At 51.4% G+C, this 27,613-nt stretch overlaps 11 protein-coding genes across 11 annotated transcripts; 8 read left to right on the top strand and 3 right to left on the bottom strand.

Annotated features, from left to right (window-relative positions):
* Nucleotides 1-1,027: 1,027 nt before the first annotated feature.
* On the top strand, nucleotides 1,028-3,832 carry NEUTE1DRAFT_146941 (uncharacterized protein; the record flags this gene model as incomplete). Its single annotated transcript, XM_009853522.1, has 5 exons — nucleotides 1,028-1,176; nucleotides 1,337-2,436; nucleotides 2,497-2,612; nucleotides 2,675-2,906; nucleotides 2,965-3,832. 5 exons carry the CDS (start codon nucleotides 1,117-1,119, stop codon nucleotides 3,830-3,832), a joined length of 2,376 nt encoding a protein of 791 aa, XP_009851824.1.
* Nucleotides 3,833-6,634: 2,802 nt separating this feature from the next.
* Nucleotides 6,635-7,332, top strand: NEUTE1DRAFT_110759 (uncharacterized protein; the record flags this gene model as incomplete). Its single annotated transcript, XM_009853523.1, has 2 exons — nucleotides 6,635-6,956; nucleotides 7,256-7,332. 2 exons carry the CDS (start codon nucleotides 6,635-6,637, stop codon nucleotides 7,330-7,332), a joined length of 399 nt encoding a protein of 132 aa, XP_009851825.1.
* Nucleotides 7,333-7,684: 352 nt separating this feature from the next.
* On the top strand, nucleotides 7,685-8,556 carry NEUTE1DRAFT_122790 (uncharacterized protein; the record flags this gene model as incomplete). Its single annotated transcript, XM_009853524.1, has 2 exons — nucleotides 7,685-8,426; nucleotides 8,467-8,556. 2 exons carry the CDS (start codon nucleotides 7,848-7,850, stop codon nucleotides 8,554-8,556), a joined length of 669 nt encoding a protein of 222 aa, XP_009851826.1.
* A 740-nt stretch (nucleotides 8,557-9,296) lies between these two features.
* NEUTE1DRAFT_45909 (uncharacterized protein) lies at nucleotides 9,297-9,623 on the top strand (the record flags this gene model as incomplete). Its single annotated transcript, XM_009853361.1, has 1 exon — nucleotides 9,297-9,623. The coding sequence occupies one exon, from the start codon at nucleotides 9,297-9,299 to the stop codon at nucleotides 9,621-9,623; it is 327 nt and encodes a 108-aa protein (XP_009851663.1).
* A 1,008-nt stretch (nucleotides 9,624-10,631) lies between these two features.
* Nucleotides 10,632-11,261, top strand: NEUTE1DRAFT_101482 (uncharacterized protein; the record flags this gene model as incomplete). The annotated part of the gene is made up of 3 exons (XM_009853525.1): nucleotides 10,632-10,966; nucleotides 11,117-11,151; nucleotides 11,203-11,261. 3 exons carry the CDS (start codon nucleotides 10,632-10,634, stop codon nucleotides 11,259-11,261), a joined length of 429 nt encoding a protein of 142 aa, XP_009851827.1.
* Nucleotides 11,262-12,063: 802 nt separating this feature from the next.
* NEUTE1DRAFT_122791 (uncharacterized protein) lies at nucleotides 12,064-14,498 on the top strand (the record flags this gene model as incomplete). Its single annotated transcript, XM_009853526.1, has 2 exons — nucleotides 12,064-12,583; nucleotides 12,650-14,498. The coding sequence occupies 2 exons, from the start codon at nucleotides 12,091-12,093 to the stop codon at nucleotides 14,461-14,463; spliced, it is 2,307 nt and encodes a 768-aa protein (XP_009851828.1).
* An 811-nt stretch (nucleotides 14,499-15,309) lies between these two features.
* Nucleotides 15,310-15,589, top strand: NEUTE1DRAFT_117238 (uncharacterized protein; the record flags this gene model as incomplete). Its single annotated transcript, XM_009853527.1, has 1 exon — nucleotides 15,310-15,589. The coding sequence occupies one exon, from the start codon at nucleotides 15,316-15,318 to the stop codon at nucleotides 15,559-15,561; it is 246 nt and encodes an 81-aa protein (XP_009851829.1).
* An 807-nt stretch (nucleotides 15,590-16,396) lies between these two features.
* On the top strand, nucleotides 16,397-17,455 carry NEUTE1DRAFT_117239 (uncharacterized protein; the record flags this gene model as incomplete). Its single annotated transcript, XM_009853528.1, has 2 exons — nucleotides 16,397-16,921; nucleotides 16,999-17,455. The coding sequence occupies 2 exons, from the start codon at nucleotides 16,539-16,541 to the stop codon at nucleotides 17,150-17,152; spliced, it is 537 nt and encodes a 178-aa protein (XP_009851830.1).
* Nucleotides 17,456-19,364: 1,909 nt separating this feature from the next.
* NEUTE1DRAFT_146945 (uncharacterized protein) lies at nucleotides 19,365-21,119 on the bottom strand (the record flags this gene model as incomplete). Its single annotated transcript, XM_009853529.1, has 1 exon — nucleotides 19,365-21,119. The coding sequence occupies one exon, from the start codon at nucleotides 21,117-21,119 to the stop codon at nucleotides 19,365-19,367; it is 1,755 nt and encodes a 584-aa protein (XP_009851831.1).
* Nucleotides 21,120-21,705: 586 nt separating this feature from the next.
* Nucleotides 21,706-23,056, bottom strand: NEUTE1DRAFT_44713 (uncharacterized protein; the record flags this gene model as incomplete). Its single annotated transcript, XM_009853306.1, has 3 exons — nucleotides 21,706-22,180; nucleotides 22,240-22,760; nucleotides 22,826-23,056. 3 exons carry the CDS (start codon nucleotides 23,054-23,056, stop codon nucleotides 21,706-21,708), a joined length of 1,227 nt encoding a protein of 408 aa, XP_009851608.1.
* Nucleotides 23,057-25,813: 2,757 nt separating this feature from the next.
* NEUTE1DRAFT_45543 (uncharacterized protein) lies at nucleotides 25,814-27,475 on the bottom strand (the record flags this gene model as incomplete). The annotated part of the gene is made up of 1 exon (XM_009853345.1): nucleotides 25,814-27,475. One exon carries the CDS (start codon nucleotides 27,473-27,475, stop codon nucleotides 25,814-25,816), a length of 1,662 nt encoding a protein of 553 aa, XP_009851647.1.
* Between the last annotated feature and the right edge of the window lie 138 nt (nucleotides 27,476-27,613).

Raw genomic sequence — 27,613 nt, forward strand, 5'->3', positions numbered from 1 at the left:
CGACCCCTTTGTCATGGTCAATGTAGGGTCGAGCAGCGAACAATTCACCTGGTAGGATTGGTCACCTGCGATCACCGCAAAACTGTCCATGAAAAAAAAAGAAAAGACCCCACGGTACAAGCGAGAACGAGGATTACCTCGGTGCTTAGCCCAACACAGTCAGTCTTGCCTGCCAAGACGCACCCGCGAGAAAAGGGGCGGTTGAGCGGAGACAGCCCCGCGCCAACAGCAAAAAGAGCTAGACATTCCTATCGTCATCATTCATCATCAACTGTCAAAAGGGAGGTGACGATTCGCCCTCGCCAACCCTGCTCCACCTGTCAACTGCTACACCTCAACCCGAGTCTACCTGGTCGAGCGTGAGGCTTCCATACACCAAGATTGGGTGCTCATGGGTATGTAGTGTAACCTCCGCCTCGATTGTTCATCTCGGAGATACTTGTCTTGCTTGTCTAGAATCGTGGCCGGCCTTGGCTTCGAAGATCCCGTCGAAGGCGATCTTGGCCAGACCAAAGCCCAATGGCTACACTACACTACACTTCCTTGCCCCACCCGCTTGGTATCCTTTGATTGCGTTCGCTCTCTGTTCCAATGAGATGGTACCTGAACGTCCCTACCTGGCATTCATGCGCTGTCTTGCCTTTGCGAGACTGCAGCCTTTTCCGCCATCCTTGATCGAGAAAACGTTGCATATCTGTTGAGACAGCTGCAAAAATGAGGGGCTCTAACATCCCGGATCCCTACGAGACCATGACAACCTTGGGACGCAATGCCTGGATGGATCCCAGTCCGAGATTCATCGGCCGTCCAGATCGGGAACCTGGGGTTGTTGGTCTGCTCATAGCTTCTCAGTTGCAACGTGCAGGGACCAGCTGCTATTGGATTGGCTTGAGGGCTGCCCGCTATCTCAGAGACCGGCCGTCTTCTGACCCGAATGCACAATATCGGACGTTACTTAGTTCATAAGACGTCCGCTCCTTCTTCACGGCAACCGAAGAAACACTCGGGATATCATGCAGCAGGATGCTGACAACAGTCTTATATCTGTTTAATATTTAACTCTCGCAGACTTCCAGGTTGCTTCAGACGACTCAACAACGATTTCAGCTTATCATCATGCCAAGACAACACCTAACACCGAACGCGTGCCTAGTATGCCGCAAGAAAAGGACAAAGGTATGCTCTCAAAAGATCAATTGAACAATCCCCATTCCCAGACATCGACGACTTCTTCATCAACACACACACTGCCACTCTCTTCGCTTCCAATATCATGCCTTGAAGCTGTTGCCCCAAGCCATGCTCATGCACACTTGGACTAACACGCAATCCTCAGTGTGATGGCCAGATGCCATGCCGCAGGTGCAGGTCTCGTGGAGAGGAATGCGCATACGAGGACAAGAAATGGCGTACCAAGGACCATCTCAGGTCCGAAATTGAAAGACTTCGAAACGAGCAACGGCAGGGACATGCGGTGATTCGGGCTCTCATCAACGACGAGCAGGACTGGGAGTCGTTCCTATCACGGATTCGGGGCGACGAATCACCCGAGGCTATTGCCGACTGGATACGCTCGATACGGAACCTTTTTGAGCCGCTCCAGGCGGCGTCATCACAGAGCATGGGAGGCTTGGGTGCACCACCAACATTGCTGTCACCGTCTCAACCCACCGCTTCCGAGTCATCACAACTGCACAGAGCCGCTAGCTTTGCTGGCATTGGCAGCTACAACTTTGGTCAGGGCCGGATCCCATTTGACCAGTCCACTCCTCGGAGCAGCTTTTCCTCGGATCTCTCCCCTACCACCCCCTTCTCGTTTAGGGAACAAGCAGATTTCATTCACGCCCCTCAGCCCATGTATCCGTCTTCTAGAAGGTTTTCTAGCTCATCCCTTCCATCCCTTCCTCTGCGACATTCTTCGCAACCTCTTGTCCCTGGTATCTTCAACGAGCCCTTGCCTCATACTTGGACCAGTATAACATCAGACACCCAGCTCGTCCAGAGACTTCTATCCAGATTCTTCTCGGCTCCATGCTCTTTACTATGCTTCATCCCGCAATCTTCTTTCATGAAGGCGTTTCGTGAGGGCGATTCCCGCTACTGTTCCGAGGCCCTGGTGAACGCCATTTTGGGAAAGGCTTGCAAATCTTACGGTACGGCCTCGAATATTGTGTCCAGAATGGCATTTGGAGATGCCTTCATTGGCGAAGCAAAGAGGCTGCTAGCAACCGAACCGAACCACACGAACCTTCCGAGCACCCAGGCTTTGGCTGTTCTTGCCCTTGCTGAGATCTCTGAAGGAAAAGACGATGAAGCCTGGGACTTGGCATGGGCATCCGTGAGGGCAGCGATAACTAGTGAACAAAGCTTTCACGTGGATCAAGAATTCGCAACAGCCAGGGCAGTGTCTTATTGCGGCGGTTTCACGTTAATTCAGTGAGTTTAGTCTCTGATATTCTTGGCTCTCAGCAAGTTCCTGACATGGATTACCTACAGCATGCTACGCCTTCTTACCGGTCGTCTCGATCTGAATAACAGTCCCTTTTTCATGAGGCTATATCAGGGTTCTGAAGAGACACCTGAAGATGAGCCACAAAATCGCATTGAACGAGGTAAGCTCCTAATACAAGAATCATCATACTTCTGTTATGATAATTGACCATGTTGGGTTCAGGATTTGCGCTGCATATGCAGTTCCTAGCTGAACTAGAACACTGCCCGCCGCTTCCTCGGTTTGTGTTTGAAATCACGACCGCTGTGCACACTTTTGCGTCGTACAATTTCTCGAATGCCGCAACTGCGGAAGAGCTTGAAGACGCTTATGGAAAGTGTCTGGACGCCTACAAGCGTTTTGAAGAAACATTTTGCCTTGATATGGATACCACGCCGGACTTGTTGTTTGCACAGTTCGTTACCCCCCGTTGCATTCCACTTCTAGATGGGCCATATCTGACTTTTTCTTAGGATCTGGTATCACTATTGCCTGCTCGCTCTTCTACGCCCCTTCGTAAAGAGCACCGCAAGCTTGAGAGACAGTGCAATGACAACCCCCAGGTTACGAAATGATGCCAACCCTTCCGATATCTGCCAACGATCATCTGAGGCTATCATCTTTCTCACGAGTACTTACCAAACTCGCTTCTCGTTGGGCAACCCGCCTGAGCTGCTCCCCCATATGCTCTTTGCGGCCGTTCTCTACCAGGTGACGCTCACGCCCGACCCCGAGCACTTGAGCACCATTGCCAACGACATTAAACCGGAGCTTTCCGAATCCCCTGTGATGATGCCGTCTCAGGCTTCCTTTGGTGCTCATGGGAACTCTAATTTGGTTCCGCCGCCGCCGATGCCGTTCAACAACCATGGTTCTTATTTCCCGCAACCTCTTTCTCCCGTGTTGAAGTTGGAAGTCAGACAGGCAGCACCCCGTCGCGAGTCCAGCATCTCGTTGTCATCCACATTTGACAGCTGTGGCAATCGCCGACCAAGCGACAGTTTCACATCCAGCACACTGACCTCTCATGATGCTTCGGAGAGAGAGTCTTCCACATCAGACACTCAGTCCGATTTCCTCCCGTTCTTCACCTCGGAGCCTGCTGACCTTGTCACCATCGGTTCACTGCAACTAGCATCCATGCAACATCACGGTGCCGTCGAAGCGACTCGCTTATTGCGTAGTTTGGGCACCGTGAAGGATCTAGTGGGATCAACTCTCGACCTGGAAACTTTGGCCGAGGCATTGCCCTTTCCCATGGGTGATCTCAACACAGCCGTACTCTATACGGGCCTTGGTCTGCAGAGGGCGCCTGTTGAGTTGCAGGTCACTGGGCCGTAAAGGGTCCTAGGCAACCAATGCTTGTTACAATCTCGACCTTCTTTTTGCTTTCCCTTTGTTCATCTATGGCATTTGGATGGGTGGTTTTTTTTTAATGCTTCTTTACCATTATTTCACTATTTTCTAATTTTTCTTTTGTTGCTTCTTGGGCCCGATGCGGCACCTCATTTTTCACCTTTCATTCAGCAACTGTAAGCATTTACCCGCTTGGCTTGAGCCGGGAATGCTGCAGCTTTGGACGACGCCTGTGCTGATGGTTACTGGGATGTTGGCGTTAATATGAACTGGATGATGGGACTGGATTGGGATGGTAAACGGAGTGATACCCGATGGCTTGGGTTTGCTTCGGTTGGGTTGAGTTTAAGGAGTTTGATTGGTGCGAGGCATGGCGCTTGCTTCGTGGGTTGAAGGATGGGACTCAAAAGGTCAGGACTTGTCTGCACTCCTAGAGATCCTACATACCTACCTACATATGCGAGGCGTTTTGGTTTTGCTTTGGTAGGAGTTTTAGATATCACTTTTAACATTTATTTATTTTCTGATCACATTATTTTGAGCAATGCCTTGGTGTTTCATTATTGTGAGTCTTTGAATTGACATGTCCATCAAATGAACCGTACCAAAGCAATCAACTAGCAGGTATCAACCGTTTGTATTCAGTCATACATGGTTCAAAGTTAGCAGTCGTCCGTCAGATGTCACGGTTGGAGAGTGTCTTCAGTAAAGTCAACTGTGAATTAGCCTATCCTGATTATACTGCTCCCTAGCTATTACACTATTTTATTAGATGGTGATACTAATGGACCTTTTTTCCCCCTTTGGCTTGGTCGAATCAGAGCTAGAATGTTCTGGCCAGCAAGTGGTCCGGATGTTGATGTTCCCGTTACCAATTCTGTAGCGATCTAGTAGTACGTGGTTGTGTCGGTCAAGCTCGTGATCCAGTTGTTGTTATTAGTGTTGGTGTTGGTGTTGTTGTTAGTGTTGTCGTTAGTGTTGGTGATGGTGTATGTAATGAATGCGCTGGAAGGTTTAGCTTTGGAGGGGCTACTACCAGATATCTGTCGATCTCCTCAGAGATCGAGATCTGGAAGCCACATGGGACTAGGTAATTATCAAGATAGTCTCTAGCGAAGTTTAGTGTGTCTCTTACGGAGTCTACTCATTCAGAGTGATCTTCAACCACCTATGTATGGTTCATGTCGGTTGCTGTCTCACGGGAATAAAAAGAAACAAGGGAAGACTCGGATCCACTGATGATTGGCGCAAACGATTGTCCATGGTGCCAAGACCTGAGGGATGGAAGCCTCTGGCCAATCGGAAAATAGATTCTGCAGTGGAATGTGAGCCTATCATTGGCCTAATTGCGAGCGAAATCTGCGTCTTGGCAATGAACGACACGATCACATTGCACCGCAAAGGGTGCAATCTGTGGTGTGGGTCGCTGAACCGGTGGGTATTGATATTGAAGTGTGTTGTGCTGGTTGAGGTTGAAATAACGTGCTATCACTCGTCAGGTTCAAAGTGAATCGGCGATCGAGTGAGACACCGTTAGTTAGTGTCCTCGTCAGGTCTATAAGATCGCCCATCTAACTAGCGGGCGATCTACTAGTCAGGGACAGCGATTCGTGCATGGACAGGGACTTTGACACTAGTTTTGTACTACCAGTTGAACAAACCCTTGGCGCCACAGCCGCCTACACCCAAGGAGGTTTAGCGGGGCCTACTTGCATATAGCCATGGTTTAGATGCATTTTACTCTGAAACTCAATATCGGTTGCACGGAGACCATATACCATCCCGATACAAGAATCCAGTGCGAATTGCTGTCCCTGACTACAATGTAGTAGATCGCCCGCTAGTTGGACGGGTGATCTTATAGACGACCTGACGAGCGCAACTAACGGTGTCTCACCGCGATTATGGCATTGTGTACTCCTTATGGGATACGTGTAAATACTGATGCTCAGTGATCGGTTTCCCAAGGGATAGGGAAAGTGAAAAAAGGGGGGAGGGGAGGGGGGAGGGGGGGTAGGGGAGGGGGCAGACGCACGAACCACAAACCACCACGATTGGGAATCTTCAATTGAGTTCAGTGAGGTGCCAACGCGTCGTCGACGACGACACGCTTTCATTCGAACCTTCACCTCTTCCAGACGACACTGCAGTGAGGCTTTCTTCAAGGTTCAAAAACCAAGGTATGTGACGTGTCACTCGACGGCGGCTTCCAAGACTTTTTGGGTTGTTGTGAGTCTTTGCGCTTACATAACAAGTAGTAGTCTCTAGTCTGGTTTTTTAGTGTACGATACATACCATACCCCTCTAAGACATGGAGGTAGGTACCTTTGGCCATTCTGCCTGTTGACACCGCTTCAAGATGTTTTCCCCCCCAATCGCAGCGAGCAAATGTCAACGCCAGCAAACGGCGAAAGAAGAGCATTTGTTTCATGAAAGAGACACTGGATCTCAGATATGATTCTGATGTGACATCATCGGATCCAGATGAAACTGTACCTCACCTACCTACCGCTATGTCGTTGACATGAGCGACCTGTTCCTGGTTTGGGTGAAACTTGAACGGTTGCGAGGAAACGCTCTTATAGCTCCAATCCTGATAGGTAGGTACCTACATATGATCTGGAACAAACCAACGCCGAGTAAGATGGATGCTTACTTGAATGGCGAAAACTGAATGCCCGAGTTGGACTCCGATTTGGGCTTCGATTTGGACCCAACTGCTTTGCTCCAGATTCCTTTACTGCACCAGGTTGTGCTCTGAAGCCCGAGAGATGCACAGAGCTATACATGTATGCCTCGGTGCCACGAGGAAGAGCTGGAAGCACCAGCACTGCGGGCCCTTCAAACGCCAACAATATCTATGTCTCTCGCTCCGACCTATGCGATAAGTTTGACGTGATGCGAACTTTGGTTTCATTCTTTGGCCTTTCCGCCAAATGCCAGAAACTGCCCAAGCTCCGCCATCGTGATCGCTGGCCAGTACATACCTACCCTGATTCCCTCTGGGGCAAAGCACCCAGCCAGGCTGAAAACGGGTACAATAACGCTGTCAAGCAACTTTTTGACGTGTTGTGGCGCACGCTCGCTGCCTGGGAAGTGACAATCGAACGTAAGTACATCGATGGAAGAGGAAGCCGCACAAGATGGTGAACTTTGGGGAGATTTTCCATGCTCGTCACTGATGGGTCGGACAAGTTGGGACGTAGACGTGGGGCGAGGACGGGACATGGAGGATGAAGACTTGCAAGTGCTGCTGAGGAGAGGGAGAAGAGTGAGCAGAGCAGCGAGTGATCGTGCTGGGGGTTGGTGATGATGAGGTTCTTCCCAGATATGAGCGATGGCTTATAGGTACTTTCTGAGCTTTTCTCGACTGGCCCGAGATTGGACATAGACTTAACCATCACCAAGGCCATCTCCTAGACTACATTACTGAGACCAATTTACAGCCACCAGTCACTGTGAATTCCATAGGTATGCATGCCTAGATGATGTCCATTGCCGGAGTTCTACAACATCTACGTACCGGCAGGATGGTCATCGTGTCGCTGGAGAAGGAAAGGAACAAAAGGAATGAGGCCGCGAGGGTGAGGTGAGGTCTGCCCCCGCGTTGACTACCTACCTACTGCTGCATAATCGCTGCACATGTCCACCATTCCCGGTTCGTCAGCGCTTGAGACCAGCTGGTGGCGTGATTTTATGAGCCAAACTTGGTCGATTCACATGAGAAAATGCATTTGCCCGCAGTGATGGAGGGGGATAAAAGCAGGCATAAAAAGGAAACCGCTGTCTTCAAATTTCTTCCTATTACTCTTCCTCCTATTCTCTTCCTTTATCCAACCGCCACCGGGCAACCTGCTACAGCCCGATTTTCACGTTAGCAGATTACAAGTCAAACCTCTCCACGCCAACATTTTGTGCTTTTTTTTAATATTTTTTTCTTCTACGATCCAGTACCAATATCCAGTGGCAGTAACAAGGACATTGATTACAAAGGTCCAATATGCCATCGCGACAAGAGTTAGCCGCTCCTTCCTCGGCACCGGCACCGGCTCCGGCTCCATCGAAGAAGAAGAAGCCCAAAAAGATAACCGGCCCTCCTCCCCGTTCTAGACCTTTCAAGCGCCCGTACCATTTATCCAAGGACCGCCCCATGTCTTGGTATCGGAGCGACGCCAACCGACTTTCTCTCTGGTCTCCATTGTGTGAGGCCTTCCCCATCCTCGACAAGCTTCCTAAGCTCCAACAAAGACCCTACGGGGACGATGACGAGCCCATAGCCGTAAACGGCTTCGATGCCACAAAGAAGCATTTCTACGCTGCCCAGGCCAGATGGGAACGAGCCATGGAGATCATGGAGGAGGAGGGACGACGGATGGTATACCATGGAGAAACGATGCGCGAAGAGGCGCAGGCGTGTCATAAGTGGGTGGGCCAGGTTGGCAAGCTGACGTGGGAAGGGCACCATGGAAGGATGAAAAATTATGACGCCTTCCAGGAGGCGTTGGATAAGGTCTGTAAGATGAACAAGAAGGCCGTGGAGACGGTCAAGGAGGTACAAGAGCCCACGAAGAAATGGCCGGTGGAGTTCATATGCCAAAGGAGGGCTTGGGAGGAAGAAGAGGAAGACCCGACCGACGACGATGAAGAGGACGAAATTGAAGCGGTGGCTTCTCTGCTCTTTCCTCGGTTTTAAGGCCACAACTAGCTAGGTAGGTAGGTACTTACCTCTACTCATGTCGTTGCGGTCCGACGGAGTCTTCTTCTCGTATGTGTTCTAGAGTAATGCCTCGTCATTGTGATTACAGGTGTGAACCATGCGCTCCGTGGCTTAAGGGAAGTGCTTGGGGTTGGTGGTGTCAGATGTAATCTTACCGAGTGTCATTCCTCGCGCCTTCACCTGGGTAGGGAAGGAGCGGCAACGGGCAGGGCAGGTATGTACAATTAGTGGCAACCGGGAGCATTTACATGTGCCAACACTTCTCGATCGGAAAGCATATCAACCGAACTTTGAAGGAACGATTAACGTCCACTTTTTGGTACTTGCCTACCTCTACCAACGGAGTACAACGCCGGACTTATGGGTAGGTAAGAGGCGTTGGAAATCCTCCACACCTTTCGCAAATACTACTGTAAACTAGATGTTCAGGTTTGTAAACATATTTTGTCGTTTCTTGATATTTCATAGTTTAGTCTGAGCTGAGTCTCGTTTACTCAGAGTTTGCTCTGTAGTTCGTGATCTCCTGTTTCAAAATTGTTTGTGTCGAGTTCAGGCCGTGACACACTCTTCTGCTGCAATGAAAGTGTTGTACATTATCTACAACAGGTGCTTACCCGTTGACAGATTTTTGATGATGTATTTAATGCCATGCCAAAGCTCCCTTTCACTCACCTCGACACCATCATCGACATCTCCCAATCCAACACATTTGTTGGAGCCATAACCACGAAGATGCAACCCCTTCACTTTCTCGTATTCATTTTCACCACCACTGTTGCGGCTTCAAATTCCTCGTGTTTTGACGATGGCAACTTTGACCAAAGTTGTGATCACAAAACATTCAAGTTCACACCGCACTTAGGCTTAAGCGCTGTTTGCCGGCGGGCCGACGGAAAGAGCAACTTTACTACCACGTTGGGTCTGTCAAAGTGCATTGCCTACAACACCAAGACGGGTAGAGTGGAGTGGAAGATACCCCCGTCGTGTACGAATTCCACCACGGCGGATGAGAAGAAGATGGATAGCACACAGGGAAACTTGTCAGTCTTGGCATCCTGAAGTCACCTGGTAGTGAAACACACCCTCCATTCACTTTATGACTGACGACAAGTCTCCGTGTTAGGGTTGAAATTGACGACTATTGTATGACCTCGAATGACCTGTGCGACCCAGGGGCGTACACTCATTGGACGTGGAATGCATTCCTGCGGTGCAAATTTGAAGATGAGAAGCCGTCTGACTGGTCCAGAATTGCGTATATCAATCTGAGTAGGACTGATCTCCACATACTCCCCTGATCATGACAACATTGACGGTAAACTGATGATGATTTTGCCCTACAGCCGAACATATCTTCAATAGTGATGGCCGACTGGGATGCTTTGGAATGCTCGGACCTTAGATCCTTGATTTTGACTGCAGTATCTCTACGAGTTGGTGGAATTAATATAGTCGACTGGGAAAGGCTTAGTGCTCGGGATGAGTAATATTACGAGAGGAAAGGGACGCGGGGGAACAGGCAATTGTAAAGTAGTCAACAGTCGTGAAATATTCTCGAATCTCTATCAAGGCATCTGAATTGTTTCAAACATAAGCGCGTACTTGTTGGCCTGACTGCCCATCCTGATGAAAACCACTGAAATATCAGCGAAATAAGGTTATGAGTTCTGCCTCTAATTCAAAATAAAGTAGACTTTGAAGTAAGGACCATCTTCGCGGTACATCCAGGGCAGCGCGTGGAGGGATTGGGCTACAGCGCAGGGCAGTGACTAACTTCCTTCAAAATCGCCGCTGTCGATGAGATGTCAAAAGTTTCATCCACACTACTTCACGTATCGATGTATCGTGTCATGGTGAAAGCAACCAAGTTAGTCCAATATCGTGACACACCTTCCCCTCGACAGCTACGGGCTGTCCACTCCTGACAATCAACCTCACAGCTATAACCTCCGACCCCAGCCAAGCCCAGGCCGTCGAACTTTCCACCGAGTGTACCCTTAATTGTCGACTTACTCTATCAAGCACTCACCGAAGACGAACGAACCCACTGCAACACCACAACCCAAAATGCATTTCCCACTCCTTCCCCCCACTCTCGCCCACATTCTCACCACCCTCATCCCTACCATCTCCGCCACTACCATCGCCAACACCGACCCCAACCAAAAACCCATGATCGACACCTTCCGCAAGTCCTGTGTAAACTGGCAAGTCGACTCCAAAGCCTGCGCCCTCTCCGGCATCTGCAAGCTCACCGACGACTCCCATGAGGCATCCCACCCGAAACTGCATGGATGGCGCGAGACCAACCTGGATCTGAACCAGTGTATCTGGTTTGATGCCAAGGAGAGCATACTCAAGTGGTTTGAGGAGAAAGACGGGAAGGTGGAGGATTTATCTGGGTAAGTCCACATTTAGCTTTTAATGGAATGGGATGGGAGCTGACAAAGTGAGAACAGGACGGCCAACTTTTGTAGAGATTTTTGCGATTGCTGGCTTTACGGAGGGGGGATGTCGGGGGATATGTTGGCTTGTATTTGTGATTCGGGGAGTCATAAGAGAGATACGTGGAGTTCGTTGAATTTGAGTAAGATCATACTTTCCGTTCCTTTGATGGACGAAGCTGACTTGTATGTAGCGGAACGGATTGCGAATGGCGGAGGGCATTTTGAGTGCTTTGGGCGGAAAGGAAATTAGAAGGAGTAGGTGAAGTGAGTAAGGGACTTCAATGGACGAAGAGCGCGACAGGCAGAGGGAAAAACAACCAAGAAAAGCGTAAAGACGGAGGCAGCCTATAATCATTCAACATCTTTGATTTTTGCTTTTCAATTGAATTGTTTCTGAAAATTGTTGCCGGTACCTATGTCAAAGTGTTGATGCTTGGGAGCTGAAGGGGCTTTGCAGTGAATCCGACTCCACCCGACACTAACAGACATGTCCGCTATAACCGCACTGTGGGAGATGATGCAGTGGAGACGACTGGACAGTCCTTTGAGCGCTGTTGGGCCAAATTATGATTAAATGACTGTAGTGAACTATCAAGAAATAACGAGACTTCCGCACATTCTGGTAAAGCCAGACTGTAATTCACAACTTTTCATTTGTTTGTGTTACCGTGAAGTTGTTTTAGACATGACTTGTGCTACATTCTGGGGAAGAGGCTCTGACGGGAGAGGCGTTTGATAGTGTTTGTTAGCGCACGGGAACAACCGCCGTCCCGCGTCGCCCATCCTTGGTTATGCCACCCCTGCGACGTCTCACAAACACCACATCTTGGCAAGCCACTCCCGTCCATGGAACCCATCACCACTCATGTTCGACGCCCTTATCTGCGGCGACGCTGACGGGCTTTTCGTGGCGCTTTTTGGCTTATGCGCGTCAGAGCCTGGGCACTACTACCCAACCACCAGCCACAAACATGGCTTGTCTCGGATCAGCTCGCGCGGGGTCGACCACACGACAACGGCAACCAACCCCTCTTGCCGAACTGAAGCGATCCCGATAGCCGAGCGAGCGACCTTCCGATATGACTTTGGACGGTGGCGTCATCCCCCACGTCCTGTGCCATCGTTGTTCTCGCATCATCCACTCCGACTGGCTTCAAGAACGACTCGCACGGCTCAAGCCATGGACGGGCACCAGCACTTGGGCATTGGACGGGGATGCCGGCCAGGAAGAGAAACTTCGCTTCTTCCACTCTGAAAGCTTGGAAAAGCTGGAGGCATCCGCCGCTGCCGGCTGTCACCTCTGTACTCTGATCAGCAAGAAGGACCAATACTTCGAATGGTTCAAGGACCAGGAGCATACGGGTGTCGTCCAGGTCGTCGCCTGTGCTGGGCATTCCTCGGTCTGGCTGGAAACAAGCCGGATACAAGAGCTGGAAATCGAGGAGGATATGCCGCATGACTTGCCCGGACTGGACGGCTGGCTGGAGGAACGGTACAACCAGAGTCTGGACTTTTCTGGCGCATGGATTATGGATGACTTTGTTACTGTCCAGCTGCGCAAGGTTCAAAGTGGTTGGTTGCCTGCCTGCCTACCTGGATGGGAAAGTCAAGGTTGATTCTGACGTTCGTTTTCCACAGATACATACTCCCCAGCAGGCCCTGATTTCAACCCCCTTCTGTCTGCCTCCTCGGATGCTCCCCAAGTCCTTGAGTCCATACAGTACTGGTTGAAAGACTGCGTCGACAACCACCCCGAGTGCAGCCGCTATTCCTCCACGCAAAAGGACCCTACTGCCATCTGGCTGCCTACGCGGCTCATCGACGTGGGAGAAGTCCCCGGCAAACTAGCCCCCCGACTGGTAATATCGGCTGCCGAAGGCCTTGCCCAAAAGAAGGCACACTACCTCACCCTCAGTCATTCCTGGTCCATCTCCACGAAACCGCACAACTTGAAGCTGGAGACAGAAAACATGACCCAGTTGCAAGACAGAATACCCCTTAATGACAGGCTGTCCAAGACGTTTCGAGATGCCATGAAGATCACACAGCAACTCGGGTGCCGATATATTTGGATTGATTCACTGTGCATCATCCAAAGTGGGACAGAAGCCAAGAAGGACTGGCAAAGAGAAGGACTTACCATGAGTGACGTCTACGGCCATTCCCGCTGTAACGTCACTGCACTAGGGACCGGTGGCAACGACGCGTGCTACACCCCAAGGAACCCATTGCAGACCACCCCATGCCACATCAAAGTGTGTGACGACAAGTCCGCCATATACGCCGTCAACTCGCTCCTTGAAACTACTTTCACAGAGAATGTTGAGCAGTCTCCTCTTTTCAAGCGAGGCTGGGTCTTACAGGAAAGCGTCCTGTCATCGCGAGCCGTCTACTTTGGAGCTCCCCAGCTCTTCTGGGAATGTCGGCGTCAAGCTTTTGCCGAGTCTTGGCCCTTCAAGACTGGCACCCCTCGAGTTCAACAGCGTCTCACCGAGCCTACTTTGCGAGCCACCGGGGACACTCCTTTTTCCTCCAAGACGGTCTTTGAAGCACTTTGTAACGCTGAAGAACAGCAGACAGACGGGTCCCACGAACAGAAAGACAGGGAAAAACACCTAATCGAGCACACATTTCCCTCCTTCCTCTGCTGGGAAAAGATCGTCAAGACCTTCATCGGTACCTCTTTAACCTTTACTTCCGACCGTCTCTTCGCCATGGCCGGCATTGCCCGCGCCATTGAGCACTTCCGCTCCTTCACCTACGTCACCGGAACCTGGCGTGAGCTCTACCCGCTCGACCTCCTCTGGCGCTTCACCCGCGAGCTGGGCGAGAGAAAAAACGTGGATTCCGGCTCCAACGCTCCTTCGTGGTCTTGGGCCGCCAAGGAACTTGATGTGCAGGCGTCGCTGAAGAACATTGCGAGAAGCGGAAAGAACACACAACGGCCCGCCCATTGGGATGGGAACAAGCGGTTCTTGGTCGAGTCGGTTACTAGCGTCGCTTACCTCTCCCAGCTTGTTAAATTCCCTAACCCCTCGTTTGAGTCCAAGTACAGGCCTGATAAAGAGGGGGGAATCACAATTGATTTGAAGGGCCGCGTGTGCAAGGGCTTGGTGAAGACGGAGCTGGATATCCAGGGCTTTCCGCAGGATCGATTGTACGTCGCAGGGAAGGATAAGGCGCCCGTTATTGTGCACATGGACGATGACACACCGGCAGATGGGCTCGAAGTGGTCCTCGTCATGTTGATGGAGTGGGAAGGGCTGGTCGGCAATTATTGGAAACGACAATTCCAGGCTGGTTTGGTCTTGGTGCCGGCCAAAGACGAGGGTGATAAAGGAGGATCGACCATTTACCGGCGTGTCGGGGCCTTCAGGACGGGCGAATTGTCGGAGTGTCCTGTTAATGCATTCGACGGAAGTGAAATGGAGGAGGTGTTGGGTATTTGCTGAGGTCGACTTCAGTTCAACAAAAAGGAGATCCCGTTCATGCCTAGCTATGCTCCTATTCACACCGTCCCCTTTTCCTCGTCCTGGTCTTGGCTTACCCACCCAAAGCGGATCACAGGCTGCCGTTGCACCCCTCAGATCTCGTGTAGACCCTAGGCACAAGCAGAACCTCCACATCCCGATGTCGATCATTGTCAGTTTCCAGTCGTGGCATTTCCAGAAAGGTTTCATGTTCCAAAGTCAGCGAGCCTCGGTTCCCCAACCTCAGAACAAGTCGACAAACCGATATCGTCTTCTCAGTTCATGCCAGTTCGTATCGCAATCGGCCCTTAGGAAGAACATGCTGATTTGGAAAACGACAGTCAACGTTACAACGAGGTTCCCTTTCGTATCGTTCGAGTTCACCTTATCACACCGCTTCAGGCGTTGGTGTTCTTGATTGGCGACGACCCGAACTCCCCCACCGTTGCATCAACTCAGCCTCCAGGGTCCCGGTGCAACCGATATCCCGATGCCTCGTACAAGTGTTGCCAAGCAGATGAGTCGAGACTCGCTGATTCGTGGAACGGATCACCCCAGACTCTCTTGTTCGGTTTCTGGGTGACACAGCATTCTGCAATCGCGCACAGCCCTTGCTGCTGTCGAGGTCTGCCATCATTGCCGTGCCAGCCGCAATATTGCCTTCGCTGTGATGGATACCCCACGTTTTTGGGCGATCTTATGGCATCAATGGTGTTACTGTGGCGTTGGACTGCTGTGTACACAGTAGCAACGAAATCAATCAAAGTTTTCATTTCTTTTTTTCAATCTCGAATTCAACCCCTCCACCAAACAGTCCTTCATCTGTTTACTTTGATGACGTCATTGTTGTGCTCAATCTTCAGTGTAACACGAAGAAATAAGCGCCCAAGGTGGACTTGGCAGATCGGCGCTGGTTTGTTTGTTAGCTCAGGACTTGCGACCTCCGCGGACCTTGGAAAAGACAAGGCATTTGGGAGCCCCCATTGGTTCCAAACAACCCCAAGCCAGGTTCAAGAACAACAATCAAAAGTGTTCCGCACACTTGTAACCAGGACTTACTTCATTCAGAGCGGGCAATAGCCAAATGGATGCTATTTTCATCAGCAGCACCGCCTGGCAATCATGAAAGTGGGAAGAGTCCTCTGCAAAGAGTGTGGGGTGAACTGTGATACGTGTAGCGGTGTCTCCATGTACAGTATCTCCTTGGTCCCCTTGTCTCGGCCATAGCCGAGTTAGCCATCTGCACTGCTACCGAGACCAGCGTCCGCGGGGTTTCGCGAAGCCCGTAAGTTTCCCTGCTAGGACAATTAGGGGACCAAAAAACGTCGATCAGCTGAAGCTACGGCACATTTGGCCTAGCTTGAGCTGTCAGACCTGCTTGGTGAACCCCGCTGGGAAGGGGAGATACGAGAAAGAAGAATGGATGGTCCGCCTGCTTGGCAGTCGTCAGAGAAAGGAAAGTTCCCATCTGTTGAGGATTCGAACATCGTTCGATCCCCATCTGCAGCAGCAGCAGCAGCAACTCGACTCCTCCATGCTTCTCCTTGTTTAATTGATGCCAAGCGGGCGGTTCCCCACAAGCCGGTGGATGCTGAACGTCCCACCCTGTCTACAGGGTCGTCTACAGACCACCAAAAACAACACAAGCCACGACAGGGCAATACGAGCCGGCAGACGGTGGCGGTGACTTTTGAACGTCAACTGGCCAGCAAACGAGTAACGTAACAGCCAGCAGGTACGGCTACAACGGCATCGAAGGAGGATCCGGCGGATACCGTGATGATCACCATCAGTAGCCCAGGTCGACCGGGACGCCAGCTCGTAATCCAACGTCCGTTCGTATGAACCTGTTCACAAGATCTTGGAGTATAAGATCTCGAGAATCTCTCTCTGTCTTGCCTCTCAACCATCTCATCCAGCATCACAATCAACAATCCAACACTTCAATCTAAACCTTAATCTCTAATCACCACCAACCAACCAACCAACCAACCAACCAACCAACCAACCAACCAACCAACCAACCAACCAACCAACCCCCACCAAACTCATTCAAAATGGTCAACTTCACCCGCGCCGCTGCTGCCCTGGCCCTCGCTGCCACCGCCACCGCTGCCCCCACCAACGCCACCACCAGCCTCACCTGGGATGTCAAGGACTTTGACTTCCACGCCGACTACGTCTTCACCACCCCTGCCCACCAGAACAGCTACGGCCATGTCAGCTTCTCCTTGACCTCCGAGAAGACCGGCGCCGTCTACAGCTGCGGCGCCCAGTCCAGCCAGATTCCCGACTTCTTCTACGACTTCAACGACTTCTACCCCTGCTCTGCTCCCAAGGGCGCTGTTGAGGGCACCGAGAGCTGGGCCAGCTTCAAGTACAACCGTGAGGATGGCAAGGTTACCGTGCGCGAGACCCTTTATGCCCCTGACAACAAGTCGTAAGTCAACCCTACCTGTAATCACCAGAAGGAGACAACTAGAGAAAGAGACTAACATGAACACCAAAAAAAAAAAGTATCACCGCTACTGGCTCCACCATCGTCAAGACCACCTGCACCGACGAGTCCACTGGCCCCAACCCCAACTGGACCATTGGCCAGAACTACTCCGAGCGTCACATTGTTTGCGACAAGACCGACTTCACTGTCACTGGCACCGTTTCTGCTTAAGCGGATTTCCTTCCTTGGCGCTGTCAGCCTAGCCTAGCCTAGCCTAGAGCTATCTAGCTAGCGACACTCGAGTAGTAGTAGTAGTATGGGGATGAGATGGAGATGTTGGGGTATCATAGAAAGAAGAAATGTTAATGGAAGTTGTGGGGAATGAGGAATGAGTTGGAAGAAGTTATAGACAAAACAGATACAGATATAGATCCGCTGCCATTATCAAAATACAGACATTAATTGGCAAGCCAGTCTTATTTTCATTTGCTGTTGTCATGACTTACTTGTCTTGACTACCTCTAGCTGTAAGAAAATGTGTTTGATTGGTGTTGATGCATTTGCTTCAATCGGATCTGAAACCGACCGATGTAATCTGAGACAACTTCAGCCCTAAAATCTGATGTGACGTATCGATTAAGATGTCTTTCTTTACCTTTTGGAGTCCCTACGTATGTAGTCTGACTGCCCGTTGCAGACTGTGAACACCACACACACAGCGTCCTAACCAGACATCCAGCACTCAAACTCCTAAAGCAGATATACCTTAGCCATCAAAATGAACAACCCATCCATCCCAACTAAATACCATCGTAGCTTCATCACACAGCAGCAGTACAGTAGACTTACCAGTCTTGCACATCATACTAGGTAACCTGACTGACCACTGCATCTACCTATTTAACAACATTTTCCCCGAAACCCTTCACTTGATATGTCTCTTAAGTCCGCTTTTTATGTCCAAGTTCGCTTGAGCAGCGCGGTACCAGCAACAGTAGGTAGTTTCAAGTTAGGAGCAAGAGAACTTCTGGGGAAAAAAATTCTTTCATTAGAGTGGATGAGGCTTGCTAGGACAAAGTATGGGGTTTGTGAAGTGATGGACGAATGAACTAGTAACTCGTCAGTCTTAAGAAAAAAGAAGAAGAAGAAAAAAAAGAAAAGAAAAGAAAACCACCACGAATTATAAACAAAGTGGTGGGAGTTGTTTCCGTTACTCATATAACCTTTTTTCCTTTATTCTCACACGTACCTACCTAAACTCAACAACAAAATTGTGCAGAACCTTGGTCAATTGAAAATACTCTACGTACAATAAAACAATTAGTTAGTTCTAATAGTAGCCACTATGGTGCGTTACATTACGACCCCCCTGTTGGTTGTGTGTGCATGCAAAGAAAAGATAAAAGAGAAAAAAAGGAGAGAAAGGGGATAAGAACAAGCGGACGTTAAAAAGGGAAAGAGAGAGAAAAGAAAGAAAGGGAAAAGAAAAAGAAAAAAACATACAACACCAGGGATTCGCTGGTCGTCACCGACCCAACTACTAGTCTGGCCCTCACTGGCTTATCTATGGGAGAGCGGACGGGATCCCGAGTTTTCCAGTGGGTATGGTCGTATGTGATATAAATGTTTCCAGCAAGGAGTTATATAGAGGAGTTTCTCAAAGTTACCACCGGATTCTCAGAAACACACCCCAACACTGGTTCAATTGTTGGCATGGTATGATTACTTCGATTGACACTTTACCTTCTCAAACTTGGTTTAGTGGATTTTTGGCGATGCAAGCCCTAGAAAAGCACTGAAAGTGTTTCCCTTTTGGGTATTGTCTCTTAAAATAATGAGAAAGGCTGTTATGAAACTCTCTCTCTACCCAACCAACGATTTGGGACCAATCATGTACCTCTGGATCGCACACGCATTCCTCCCCTATGTATTCAAAGTCGGAAGAAGTCCACACACGCTAACAATCAAACCAGTATTGAAACTGTGCTGAAAAGAAAAAGTCCTTCCCATCAGACCAAGCAGCGATGAGATGTGCTACACCACCCACTGTAGGTAACCACTGATACTATAACTTGGAAGAGGGGGGGTTAGGATGAATAAACATTAACTAAGACTTGCTGTTCACATAGTCGAGCTGTGACGAGCAAAACTTGGTTATGGAGGTACGATGAGATGGGTCGGATGATGTTGATTTTGATGGCTACCTATCTCTGCGTTGGAACAAACCTAAGCTATCAGCGAGCAATATGATCCATCAATGTCTGGGACCTCAGCTGTGTAACCGTGACGTACCTTGACTTTCGTGGTTGGAATTAGATGAAGGTGTAGTTAACCGACAGGTTAGAAGTACGGGCTTGAGGAGGGCGGTAACTAAAAAAAAAAAAAAAAGAAAAAAGAAAAAAAGAAAACGTGGCGACGAAAAAGATAACAAGACACAAATTGTTCAGTCAGAACCCTCGTAAACAGTATAAACGGGAATGTTCCTCTTGAGGCAATCTCTCCATTGAGGAAGGCTGCGCTTGTAAGGGGTATTGGTAGACTTCTGGAGGTCCTCAATGGCAGAACCCCACTTGACGAGCTCCGGCTCACCATAGGCAGTCTGCATGATGCCGAGACCGATGCCCATGCCACTGACGGAGTGAATACCGGCGGGAAGGGTGATCATAGGGTAGCCGGCCTGGGCAGCAATCTGGGGAGCCTGAGCGACATCAGGAGGAACAAGGAGACCCGAGATCTTCCTGGCCTTGTAGGTCAGAGCGTCATCGATGCCGTTGCGGGTGGACGACTGGGTGAAGTTGAGGGCCTGGTAGTAGGTCTCATCCTTGATACCCTTGGTGGCGAGTGAGGCGAGGAAGCCATCCTGACCAGAGTAGAAGGCGGGATGACCAAGGGGCCAGGGACGGCCACCCTCGGTGTCATCGTTGTCGTAGTTGAACTGGACGATATCCTCGAGAGAACGAATGTTTGTGTTCTCGAGCTCGGAGAGGTACGTCTTGATGTTGTTGTAGAAGTCAACCTTGACGACGGTGTACTCGGACTCGTTGGGGTAGCCGCGGTTGGTGCCATAGTCCCAGTCCCAGCCGTAGGGGCTGACGATTCTCTCGTGGTCGGTAATCTCGGTGCCGTTGATGATGGTGGCGCCAGCATCCTCGATGAGCTTGATGAGAGCCGTCAACTGGCGAACCTGCTCGGGATCGGCGTAACGCCAGAAGCTGTTCCAGGGAATACCAAAGACGGCGTCCTTGAGGGCAGCTTTGGTGGCGAGGTAGGATGCGTAGCCGTCCTCGGGAGTCTTGCCTTCCTGGGCAAGGGTGTACTCGTCCCGCTGATCGATGCCGTAGATGGCATCAAGAGCATAGACGGCATCACGAACTGTACGACCAAACGTACCAACGGTATCTTGGTGCTCGCTCTCGGGAATGACACCAGCACGGGAAGTAAGACCGACGGTGGGCTTGAGGCCGACCATGTTGTTGCGCATAGCCGGGTTGATGACGGATCCGTCGGTCTCGGTACCGAGGGAGAAGGCGATGGCGTTGGCAGCGACACCAACGGCGCTACCGGAGGAGGAACCGCCAGGGTTGACGGTCAGGTTGTAAGCAGAGCGGCACTGACCACCGCGGGCAGAGTAACCCTCGGAGTAGTTGTTGCTGCGCATATCGGCCCACTCGGAGAGGGTAGCCTTGCCGAAGAGAACGGCACCGGCCTCACGGAGCTTGGCGACAACGTGGGCATCACGGGGGACGAGGCTACCGACAAGAGCCCATGAGCCAGCAGTGGTCTCGAGCTGATCCTTGGTGGCAATGTTATCCTTGACGGTGAAGGGGATACCATGGAGAGGACCGCGGATCTTGGCGGCGGCACGCTCAGCGTCCATCTGGGCAGCGATGGACAGAGCATCAGGGTTGTACTGAAGGAGGGAGTTGATGTAGAGATCGGTCTGGAAAGTACGGAGGACATAGCAACCGACAAGCTGAACCGAGGTGAGGGTGCCATTGTTCATGGCAGCCTGCATGTCATCGATGGTGGCCTCCTCGAGCTTGAAGGTGCCGCAGGGAAGGACAGGGAAGAGGACGTCGTTAGGAGGGCAGTTCTCCTTGAGGAGCTTGATGTCCTTGGTGGCAGGGGTCGAGAGGGAAGCGCCCAGGCATATGCCAATCGCCGTGGCGACGGCTAGCCAACTCTTGAGGCCAGGCATCACGATGAAGCTGTTGATGTGTAAACAAACAAACAGAAAGAGTGCTGTCGCGTCCGGCGGTGTCCAGTGACTCCAGTGGCGGGAAGCACGGTATGGCATACCATGAACATCAATAGTAGTCGAAGATATGGAGATGACAGATGGACAAGTTGATGTGATGCTTCATGTTGTTTGAGGTTGTCTTGAGAGATTCGTTCTCAAGAGAAGTGACCTATATGAGTGCCAAGACCGTAAAAGCGACAATGTCCGATTTCTAGCTGGCATACTTGGAGGAATGGTGCATTCTCCCCTGTAGTTGCAGTGGAGCTGTGTGGTTGTAGTGGGTTGCGTTAGATGAGCTGTCCCTGTCCTGTTTCCCCGGCGGCGTGGACAGCAGGGTTGGTGAGGGGGCACTAACAGCTCTGGTCATGGCCCGTGCTCCCACTGCCGCTAAAATACTAGACTAGAACCTCATTGTTCGCAAAACATAACGAAACCCCGTCAAGCAACCTGAACTCCATCCCTCCATCCAGCCCGGCCTCCCACCATCACCAGTTCCCATTAAAAAAGTAAACAAATCCACATCCACATCCATTCAACCTTCTCATCAAACTACTTGCGCTTCGATGGCCTTGGACCGCCGGTACTGTGAGTTCGTCTCGCTCTCCGTCGTCATATCAAAATCTACCCGCACCATGATGCCTTCGGTGCTGGCCGTCCCGTCGTCGTCGTCCTTGTCTCGGTTGCGGCTCTTGGTGTCGTTGTACGTGCAGTCGCTGGTGGAACCCAGCTTGTTGAGGTGCTGGGGCCGCAGGCTGAGATTGTTCAGCGTTATCGATGTGCCCTTGGTGCCGCCGCCCTTGGTCGAGTGCCCCGAACGTCCCCCAGAACTGGAATCGTGGCCCCTTCTCCTGATGTACTTGTCCCACATGGGCTTGATTCCGGGAATCGACAAGGAGATCAAGGTCGCGCCAATCTCGGATACCTCGACCGCCAACAAGGCGTTGTACGTCCATGACATGTCCTTGTTCCACTGACCTTCGATGACCAGCACCAAACGAGCAATCGAGATGCAGGTAACCCTGTCCATTGTCAGTCAACCTTCATAACTCCTGTCCCAACAGGCAGGTGCTCGACTTACAAGACGCCAGGCAGCAAAATGCACGCCAGCTGCAGTCTCCGCTTGCGCGGCAGATCAAGCATCCGGATCATGGCCAACGGGATGCCAAACAGCAAAAAGTCGCAAAACAGCGACACGGCCGAGTTGACACTGTACACGAGACCCCATGGCAAGCACTCGTAGTCCTCGACGCCCTCCTGCCAGTTGTTGGTCTGCGTGTATGGCCACAGTCCCGTCACCGGAGTACAATGGAAAATGATGAGGAACAGCTGCGGCAGGAAGCCCGCCACCAGGACGCCCATCAGGACCTGAATCGCCAGTCGGAACCCGCGGTGGATGCTGCAGATGCGGTGGTAAAAGGTCAAGCCCGATACACGGCAGATCAGCAGCGCAACCGTGTAGACAATGTGTGCCGCAAAGTCGACAATCTCACTGCGGTTCACCTCCTCCGGCGTCAGCACGTATATGATATAATCATAGTGCCGCCCCGATCCAATGTCGATCGATTGGATATCCAGCACCACAAACGCTATAAGAAGGGCCTGAATGAATGGTAAAGGGTCAGGGTCTTCCTGCTGTCAAGAGCGTGAGTGGTAGAGGCACTCACCAGACCCAGTAGCGCTAACCAGTCATCAAGTCCGGTTCGCCTCAATACAAAGGCTCTTGAAGCGATTCGGCATAGCACAAAGACGCCCGTCAGCAAGGTGACAAAGATAATGGCGCCAGTCGCGGGTTTGTCTCGGGATTGCTCTAACCAGGCAATGCTGATTCCTTTCGGGATTCGCCCAGCCTCGATCGCCGCCGTTATCCTCGGGTCGGTGCTGGTAGTGCCGGACATGGCGTCCTGGGCTCACGGCTTCGGATGCCGGACACCGTTCAAGGGCGGGCACGCCGAGTTATATCGGTCCTCGTGAAAGAACGGCTGCCGTCCTTATTATCGTTGTTCTTTGCACTTGTCACCAAGAACGGATCGGCATATGCGACTCTTGGACAGCAACAACTAAGCTCAAGTCCAGTGGGAACGTGCTCGAAAATGCGGGTTCTATGGCCATCTTATGCCCTATACGCAAAAGGATGGGAATTGCTTAAGCCAGGACACCCCAGCTTGCTTAGCATATTAAGGGTCCCGCACTTGCTGCACACAAGACCCAAACCAATTCGGGCAGCTTTTTCTTCACTGTTGCCTCTCTTGAGTCTTGACCATCACTCCCAAAGCAGGGTATGGCCAAGAAAGTAAAATTTCAGACAAAATATGAGCCCCCTCCATCTGTTCGGACGCGCACTCTTTATGGCTAGCTCAACCGCGCTCGCCTGCTCTCGAGTCAGTTACCATCACGCCATGCTCATGTTCCTACTATCCACCTAGCTGAGGTGCAAAGCTTGGCTTCATGACGACGCAACTATGCTTCCGTCGATTCGGTCCTTCTGAAAGGCCTGGGTGGCTTGATCGCTTGGAACGCGCAATAAATCGGATTCGCGGTGTGCAAGAAAGTCAGGTATTTGGACTGGGGTTGTGATGGTTCAACCTGGATGGAGCCTCAAGCAAACAACCTTAGCCGAAACGACGCCTAGATAGGCGCTGGCAAGTCAGGGTTCCCCAGGTTCAAAGTCGAGGCCTGTCGTGTCCTGATACGAAAGAGTCTTGCGGTCTGCGCAAATTGATGATCATGGGTGATCATCAACAAAGTCTTACACTAGCACGGGAACTATTGGGCGCAAACTTTGTTAAATTACAGCAGAAAAAGAAGAGGCATGAAAAGCCTCAACATGTCAATCCCTGCATGTCCGATCTGGCAATCTTTCATCAACGGCGGTGGAGTGCTACACTGGACTGGACCAACGTTCTTTTCGAAGTGGCTAGCGCGGCGTGGCAGCCATGTTCACCATGGGGATCCTTAGCTGCAAGATCAGCTGTCAGGGGTACGTGATCGGCCAAGGGGCCTCCAGCACCAGGCATTTAGACTGGTGACTACCTACTGTCAGTGAGTTTGTTGTTTTACCTCTCCTCCAATGGATGATATCGAGTCAAATTGCAGGAGTAGAGACTGACGGAAAAGTCGGAGACAGGCACCATGACAGCGTGATGGTGCTTATACGGTAATCCGAGGCGCAATTCCCATTCAAGGACATCCATTCAAGCGGAAGCCACATTACGATTTGTGAAGCAAACCTAGGCATGCAGAAGATGACGACCGGGGTCGAACCGAGCACCGAGTTGCACAGAACAATTTGGCGTGGAGACCGTTTCTTCAAGAGGCCTAGAAGGGGCTTTTAGAATTTTTTTAGTCTCCGATGCAGGTACGATGCTACGCAACCCAAAAAGGGCAGTGAGTGTGTACCTGATGGCAACCTTGTTACCGGGTGAAGGGGTCCAAGGGTCCAGGGGTTCAAACAAGTCTCACGGTCGACCACTCATGACAACCATGGCCGTCACGCAGTCTCTCTCAGCCAAGCCCTGACCAAAAAAACGCAAGCCAGAGTGAGATCAGGTAATGAAGGGCTCTCTGGTTTCATATAGCACCACTTCTCCTTGGCACTCAATACTAACGCAAGACATCAAGCCAAGTTGAACTCAAAAATACTGAAGTGCATAATCTAGAAAGCACAGCGCCGTTACAGTCATTCCGTCTTTCAATAGACGCGGCTGGCACAACCATTAGAATACGCCACGGAGTCAGCCGGATCATCGTTCGTCTCCCGTATCCCTTCGGCACGGAAGCGAAATTCCTCTGAGATGGGGACGAGTTTATTACTGTACAATGCGTTTCCAGGATGAAAGCCATTCCGGAGGCCGCATGAACAGTGCTCTGGTTTGCTCTATATCGGGTTGCGGAGGGTGGAATGCCAAGGTGTGAAGTGGAAATTTGAAAGTTGGAGTTTAAGCGGAATTCCCAACCCCAATGATTGCCGTCTAAATTTTCTCGACCCCAGATCCTGTACGGAAAACTTTAAAAAAAACTTGGCATTTTCGGAGCATTGATGATAAGTCAAAAATCCACGGCAGTGGGACGCAATAAAGAGGAGGGATGGGGTAGGGACATGGAATGACTGGTCACTCACTCCATCAGGGAAGCTCTGCCAAGGAAGTCAAGTGTCGAGGTTCTGTCGGGCCCGAGTTCAACCCGGGCTGGAGGCGAGACGATTTTCATTAAGTAGTAAGTCAGTGAGATCTTTCAAAATGGTCAAGGCACGTCATCCCACATGGCGATCGATCTAGCTGCGTTTGAGGTCTCTTCCATAGGTAGGGGTTGGCTCCGTGTCTCGGGATACTTTCCGGCGATGATATTTGGGTAATGCCTAACCGACCTCAAAGAATCTTCGAGGGGGGATTTGGGCAAGTAACTCAACTAATTCACATCTACATTGTCGGAGAGCAACGATGTTCAACGCCCATTGCCATTGATAGTCATTCTGCTGACTGGATAGGCTACAAGATCACGAAGCCTACCGCTGCGGCAATCCCTCACTTACCAAACCCCAAAGTCTTTACTTGTCAACTACCTCCACGGCTTTCCTCAATTTCCTTCGGTTATGACAACGTGCCGATTTCTCTAATTCCCTTCTGCGCCAAACTCTTTCCACTTTTGGCTGGTTTTCAATTTTCTAGCCCTCCGAGTCCCTCCTCGCGCTCGCCGACGATTATACGAGCGTAGAGTGCTCTATGTTCCCATGCGAACTTCGACTCCTGGAACTCAATCCCATACACATACCTCGCTAGTTCCCAGCTATGCGGGTCCCCACGCCAGAAAGCCCACTTTTCTCTCTCTCCTGTGTGATCTGGAGTACCAGGCTGCTGCTGCCCCGTGATGTCCTTTTCTCTGGTACCTCTGAGGCAACCCCATAGCTCCAGATGGTACAGGGGTTTGCCGTCATATCCTGCAATCCGCCTCTGATTCTCCTGGTAAAAGTAATCCACCAGATTCACCCACAACGTTGTCCTGAGATTAGCGTCTCCCAACGACACCTTCCAAAGCGTGTCGGCATGGTTGTCCATGATCTGTTCGATATCCTCCCTCTCACAATCGTTGAAGTGTGACAGCGACAAGGACTGCAAGTGTGGCCACCGGGATTCCGGATCGATGATGTCCCCCAGCGACCACCTATATCCATCACCTTCTGGAATCATGTGCTCCTCGCGGTACCAAATCCTATCCCTTTCAAACGTCAGGTGTCGCAAGTTCGTCAGCGATTTCAAGAATGCGCGAACATTCCCTGACGACATAACATGGGAAAGCCTCGCCTGGCTCATGGGCGGGATACACTCTTTCGCAGCCATGTGAATCGGATTCCCATGACGAATCTGGATCTCCAGCGTCGTCAAGTTCGCCAGCGCCCCTTCAACAATCGGCGAGAAGAAAATCCCCGGATCATCCAACACGCACCACGACAGGTTCTTTATCCGCAGCGTCTTCAACCTTTGCGCCTTTCCCTTTCCCACCACCGACTGGATCTCCAAGTACCGCACCAACGACCGCAACACCCGCTCCTCCGTCTCGGGCGTGGAAATGCTCGGAAACGCCGTCCGCCACGGCGCGTACCGGAACGGGTTCCGATCGCTATGCAGCGCCACGGAATTCAGCGGCGCAGCGAGACTCAGCTCCCTGCACGCCTCAATGGTGATGTGTTCCAGCGCAGGGAACTGTTCCCAGCACATGACGATGCCGTCGTAGTCGCGGTTGGGCGAGTGGTCCTCGGCCAAAAACTGGGCTTGGTCTAGTAGGAGGTCCTCGTACCGCTGCCGATCGAGGGCGATTTGGTCTGCTGAGCGCCGGTGGTGGCTTATCAGCGGGCGGTAGCGGTGTTGGTACCATTCTGCAGAGAGGAGGTCGATGCGGCCTGAGCCTTGTGGGTGGTGGACGTAGTGCGGGAGCCAGTTCCTCGGGTGGTCGGTTGGGGACCAGGTGAAGTCCTCAGGCGCGATTTCCTCGTCTAGAGTGGAAGAAGACTCGAGACGTCGCCAGCGTGGCGAGGCGAGGGTGTCGGTTATGTAGTAGATGGAACGCAAACAGGGCGAAATGGCGGGGGAGTTGGCGAGCAGCTGGAGGTGGTGGGCGTCGCTGAGGAGGGGAGAGACGACGAGGACGGGGAAGGAGGCGCGGGTGCTGCTGGGGAGGAAGCGGTGGGAGAGGAGACGGCAGAGGCGGGCGGTGGGGACGGGGAGGAGAGAGAAGATGTGGTCGAGGATCTCGTTGGGGAGGGAGGCGAGGGAGAGACGGTCGGTTGGAGCTGCGGCTGGTGTTGGGGTTTGGAGGTCCATCTTTCCCTTGATTACGTGGTTCGGTGATATCGCTTTCTGGGTGGGCTGCAGGTAGGTAAGGAAGGGAAGCTTGAGAAACCTACCAGGGGCGGCCTTAAGTACGAAGGTTCGCCAATTCTTGGGTCTACTCGTGGGGCT

This window comes from Neurospora tetrasperma (genome assembly GCF_000213175.1).
Source record: "Neurospora tetrasperma FGSC 2508 unplaced genomic scaffold NEUTE1scaffold_4, whole genome shotgun sequence".
Lineage (NCBI taxonomy): Eukaryota > Fungi > Ascomycota > Sordariomycetes > Sordariales > Sordariaceae > Neurospora > Neurospora tetrasperma.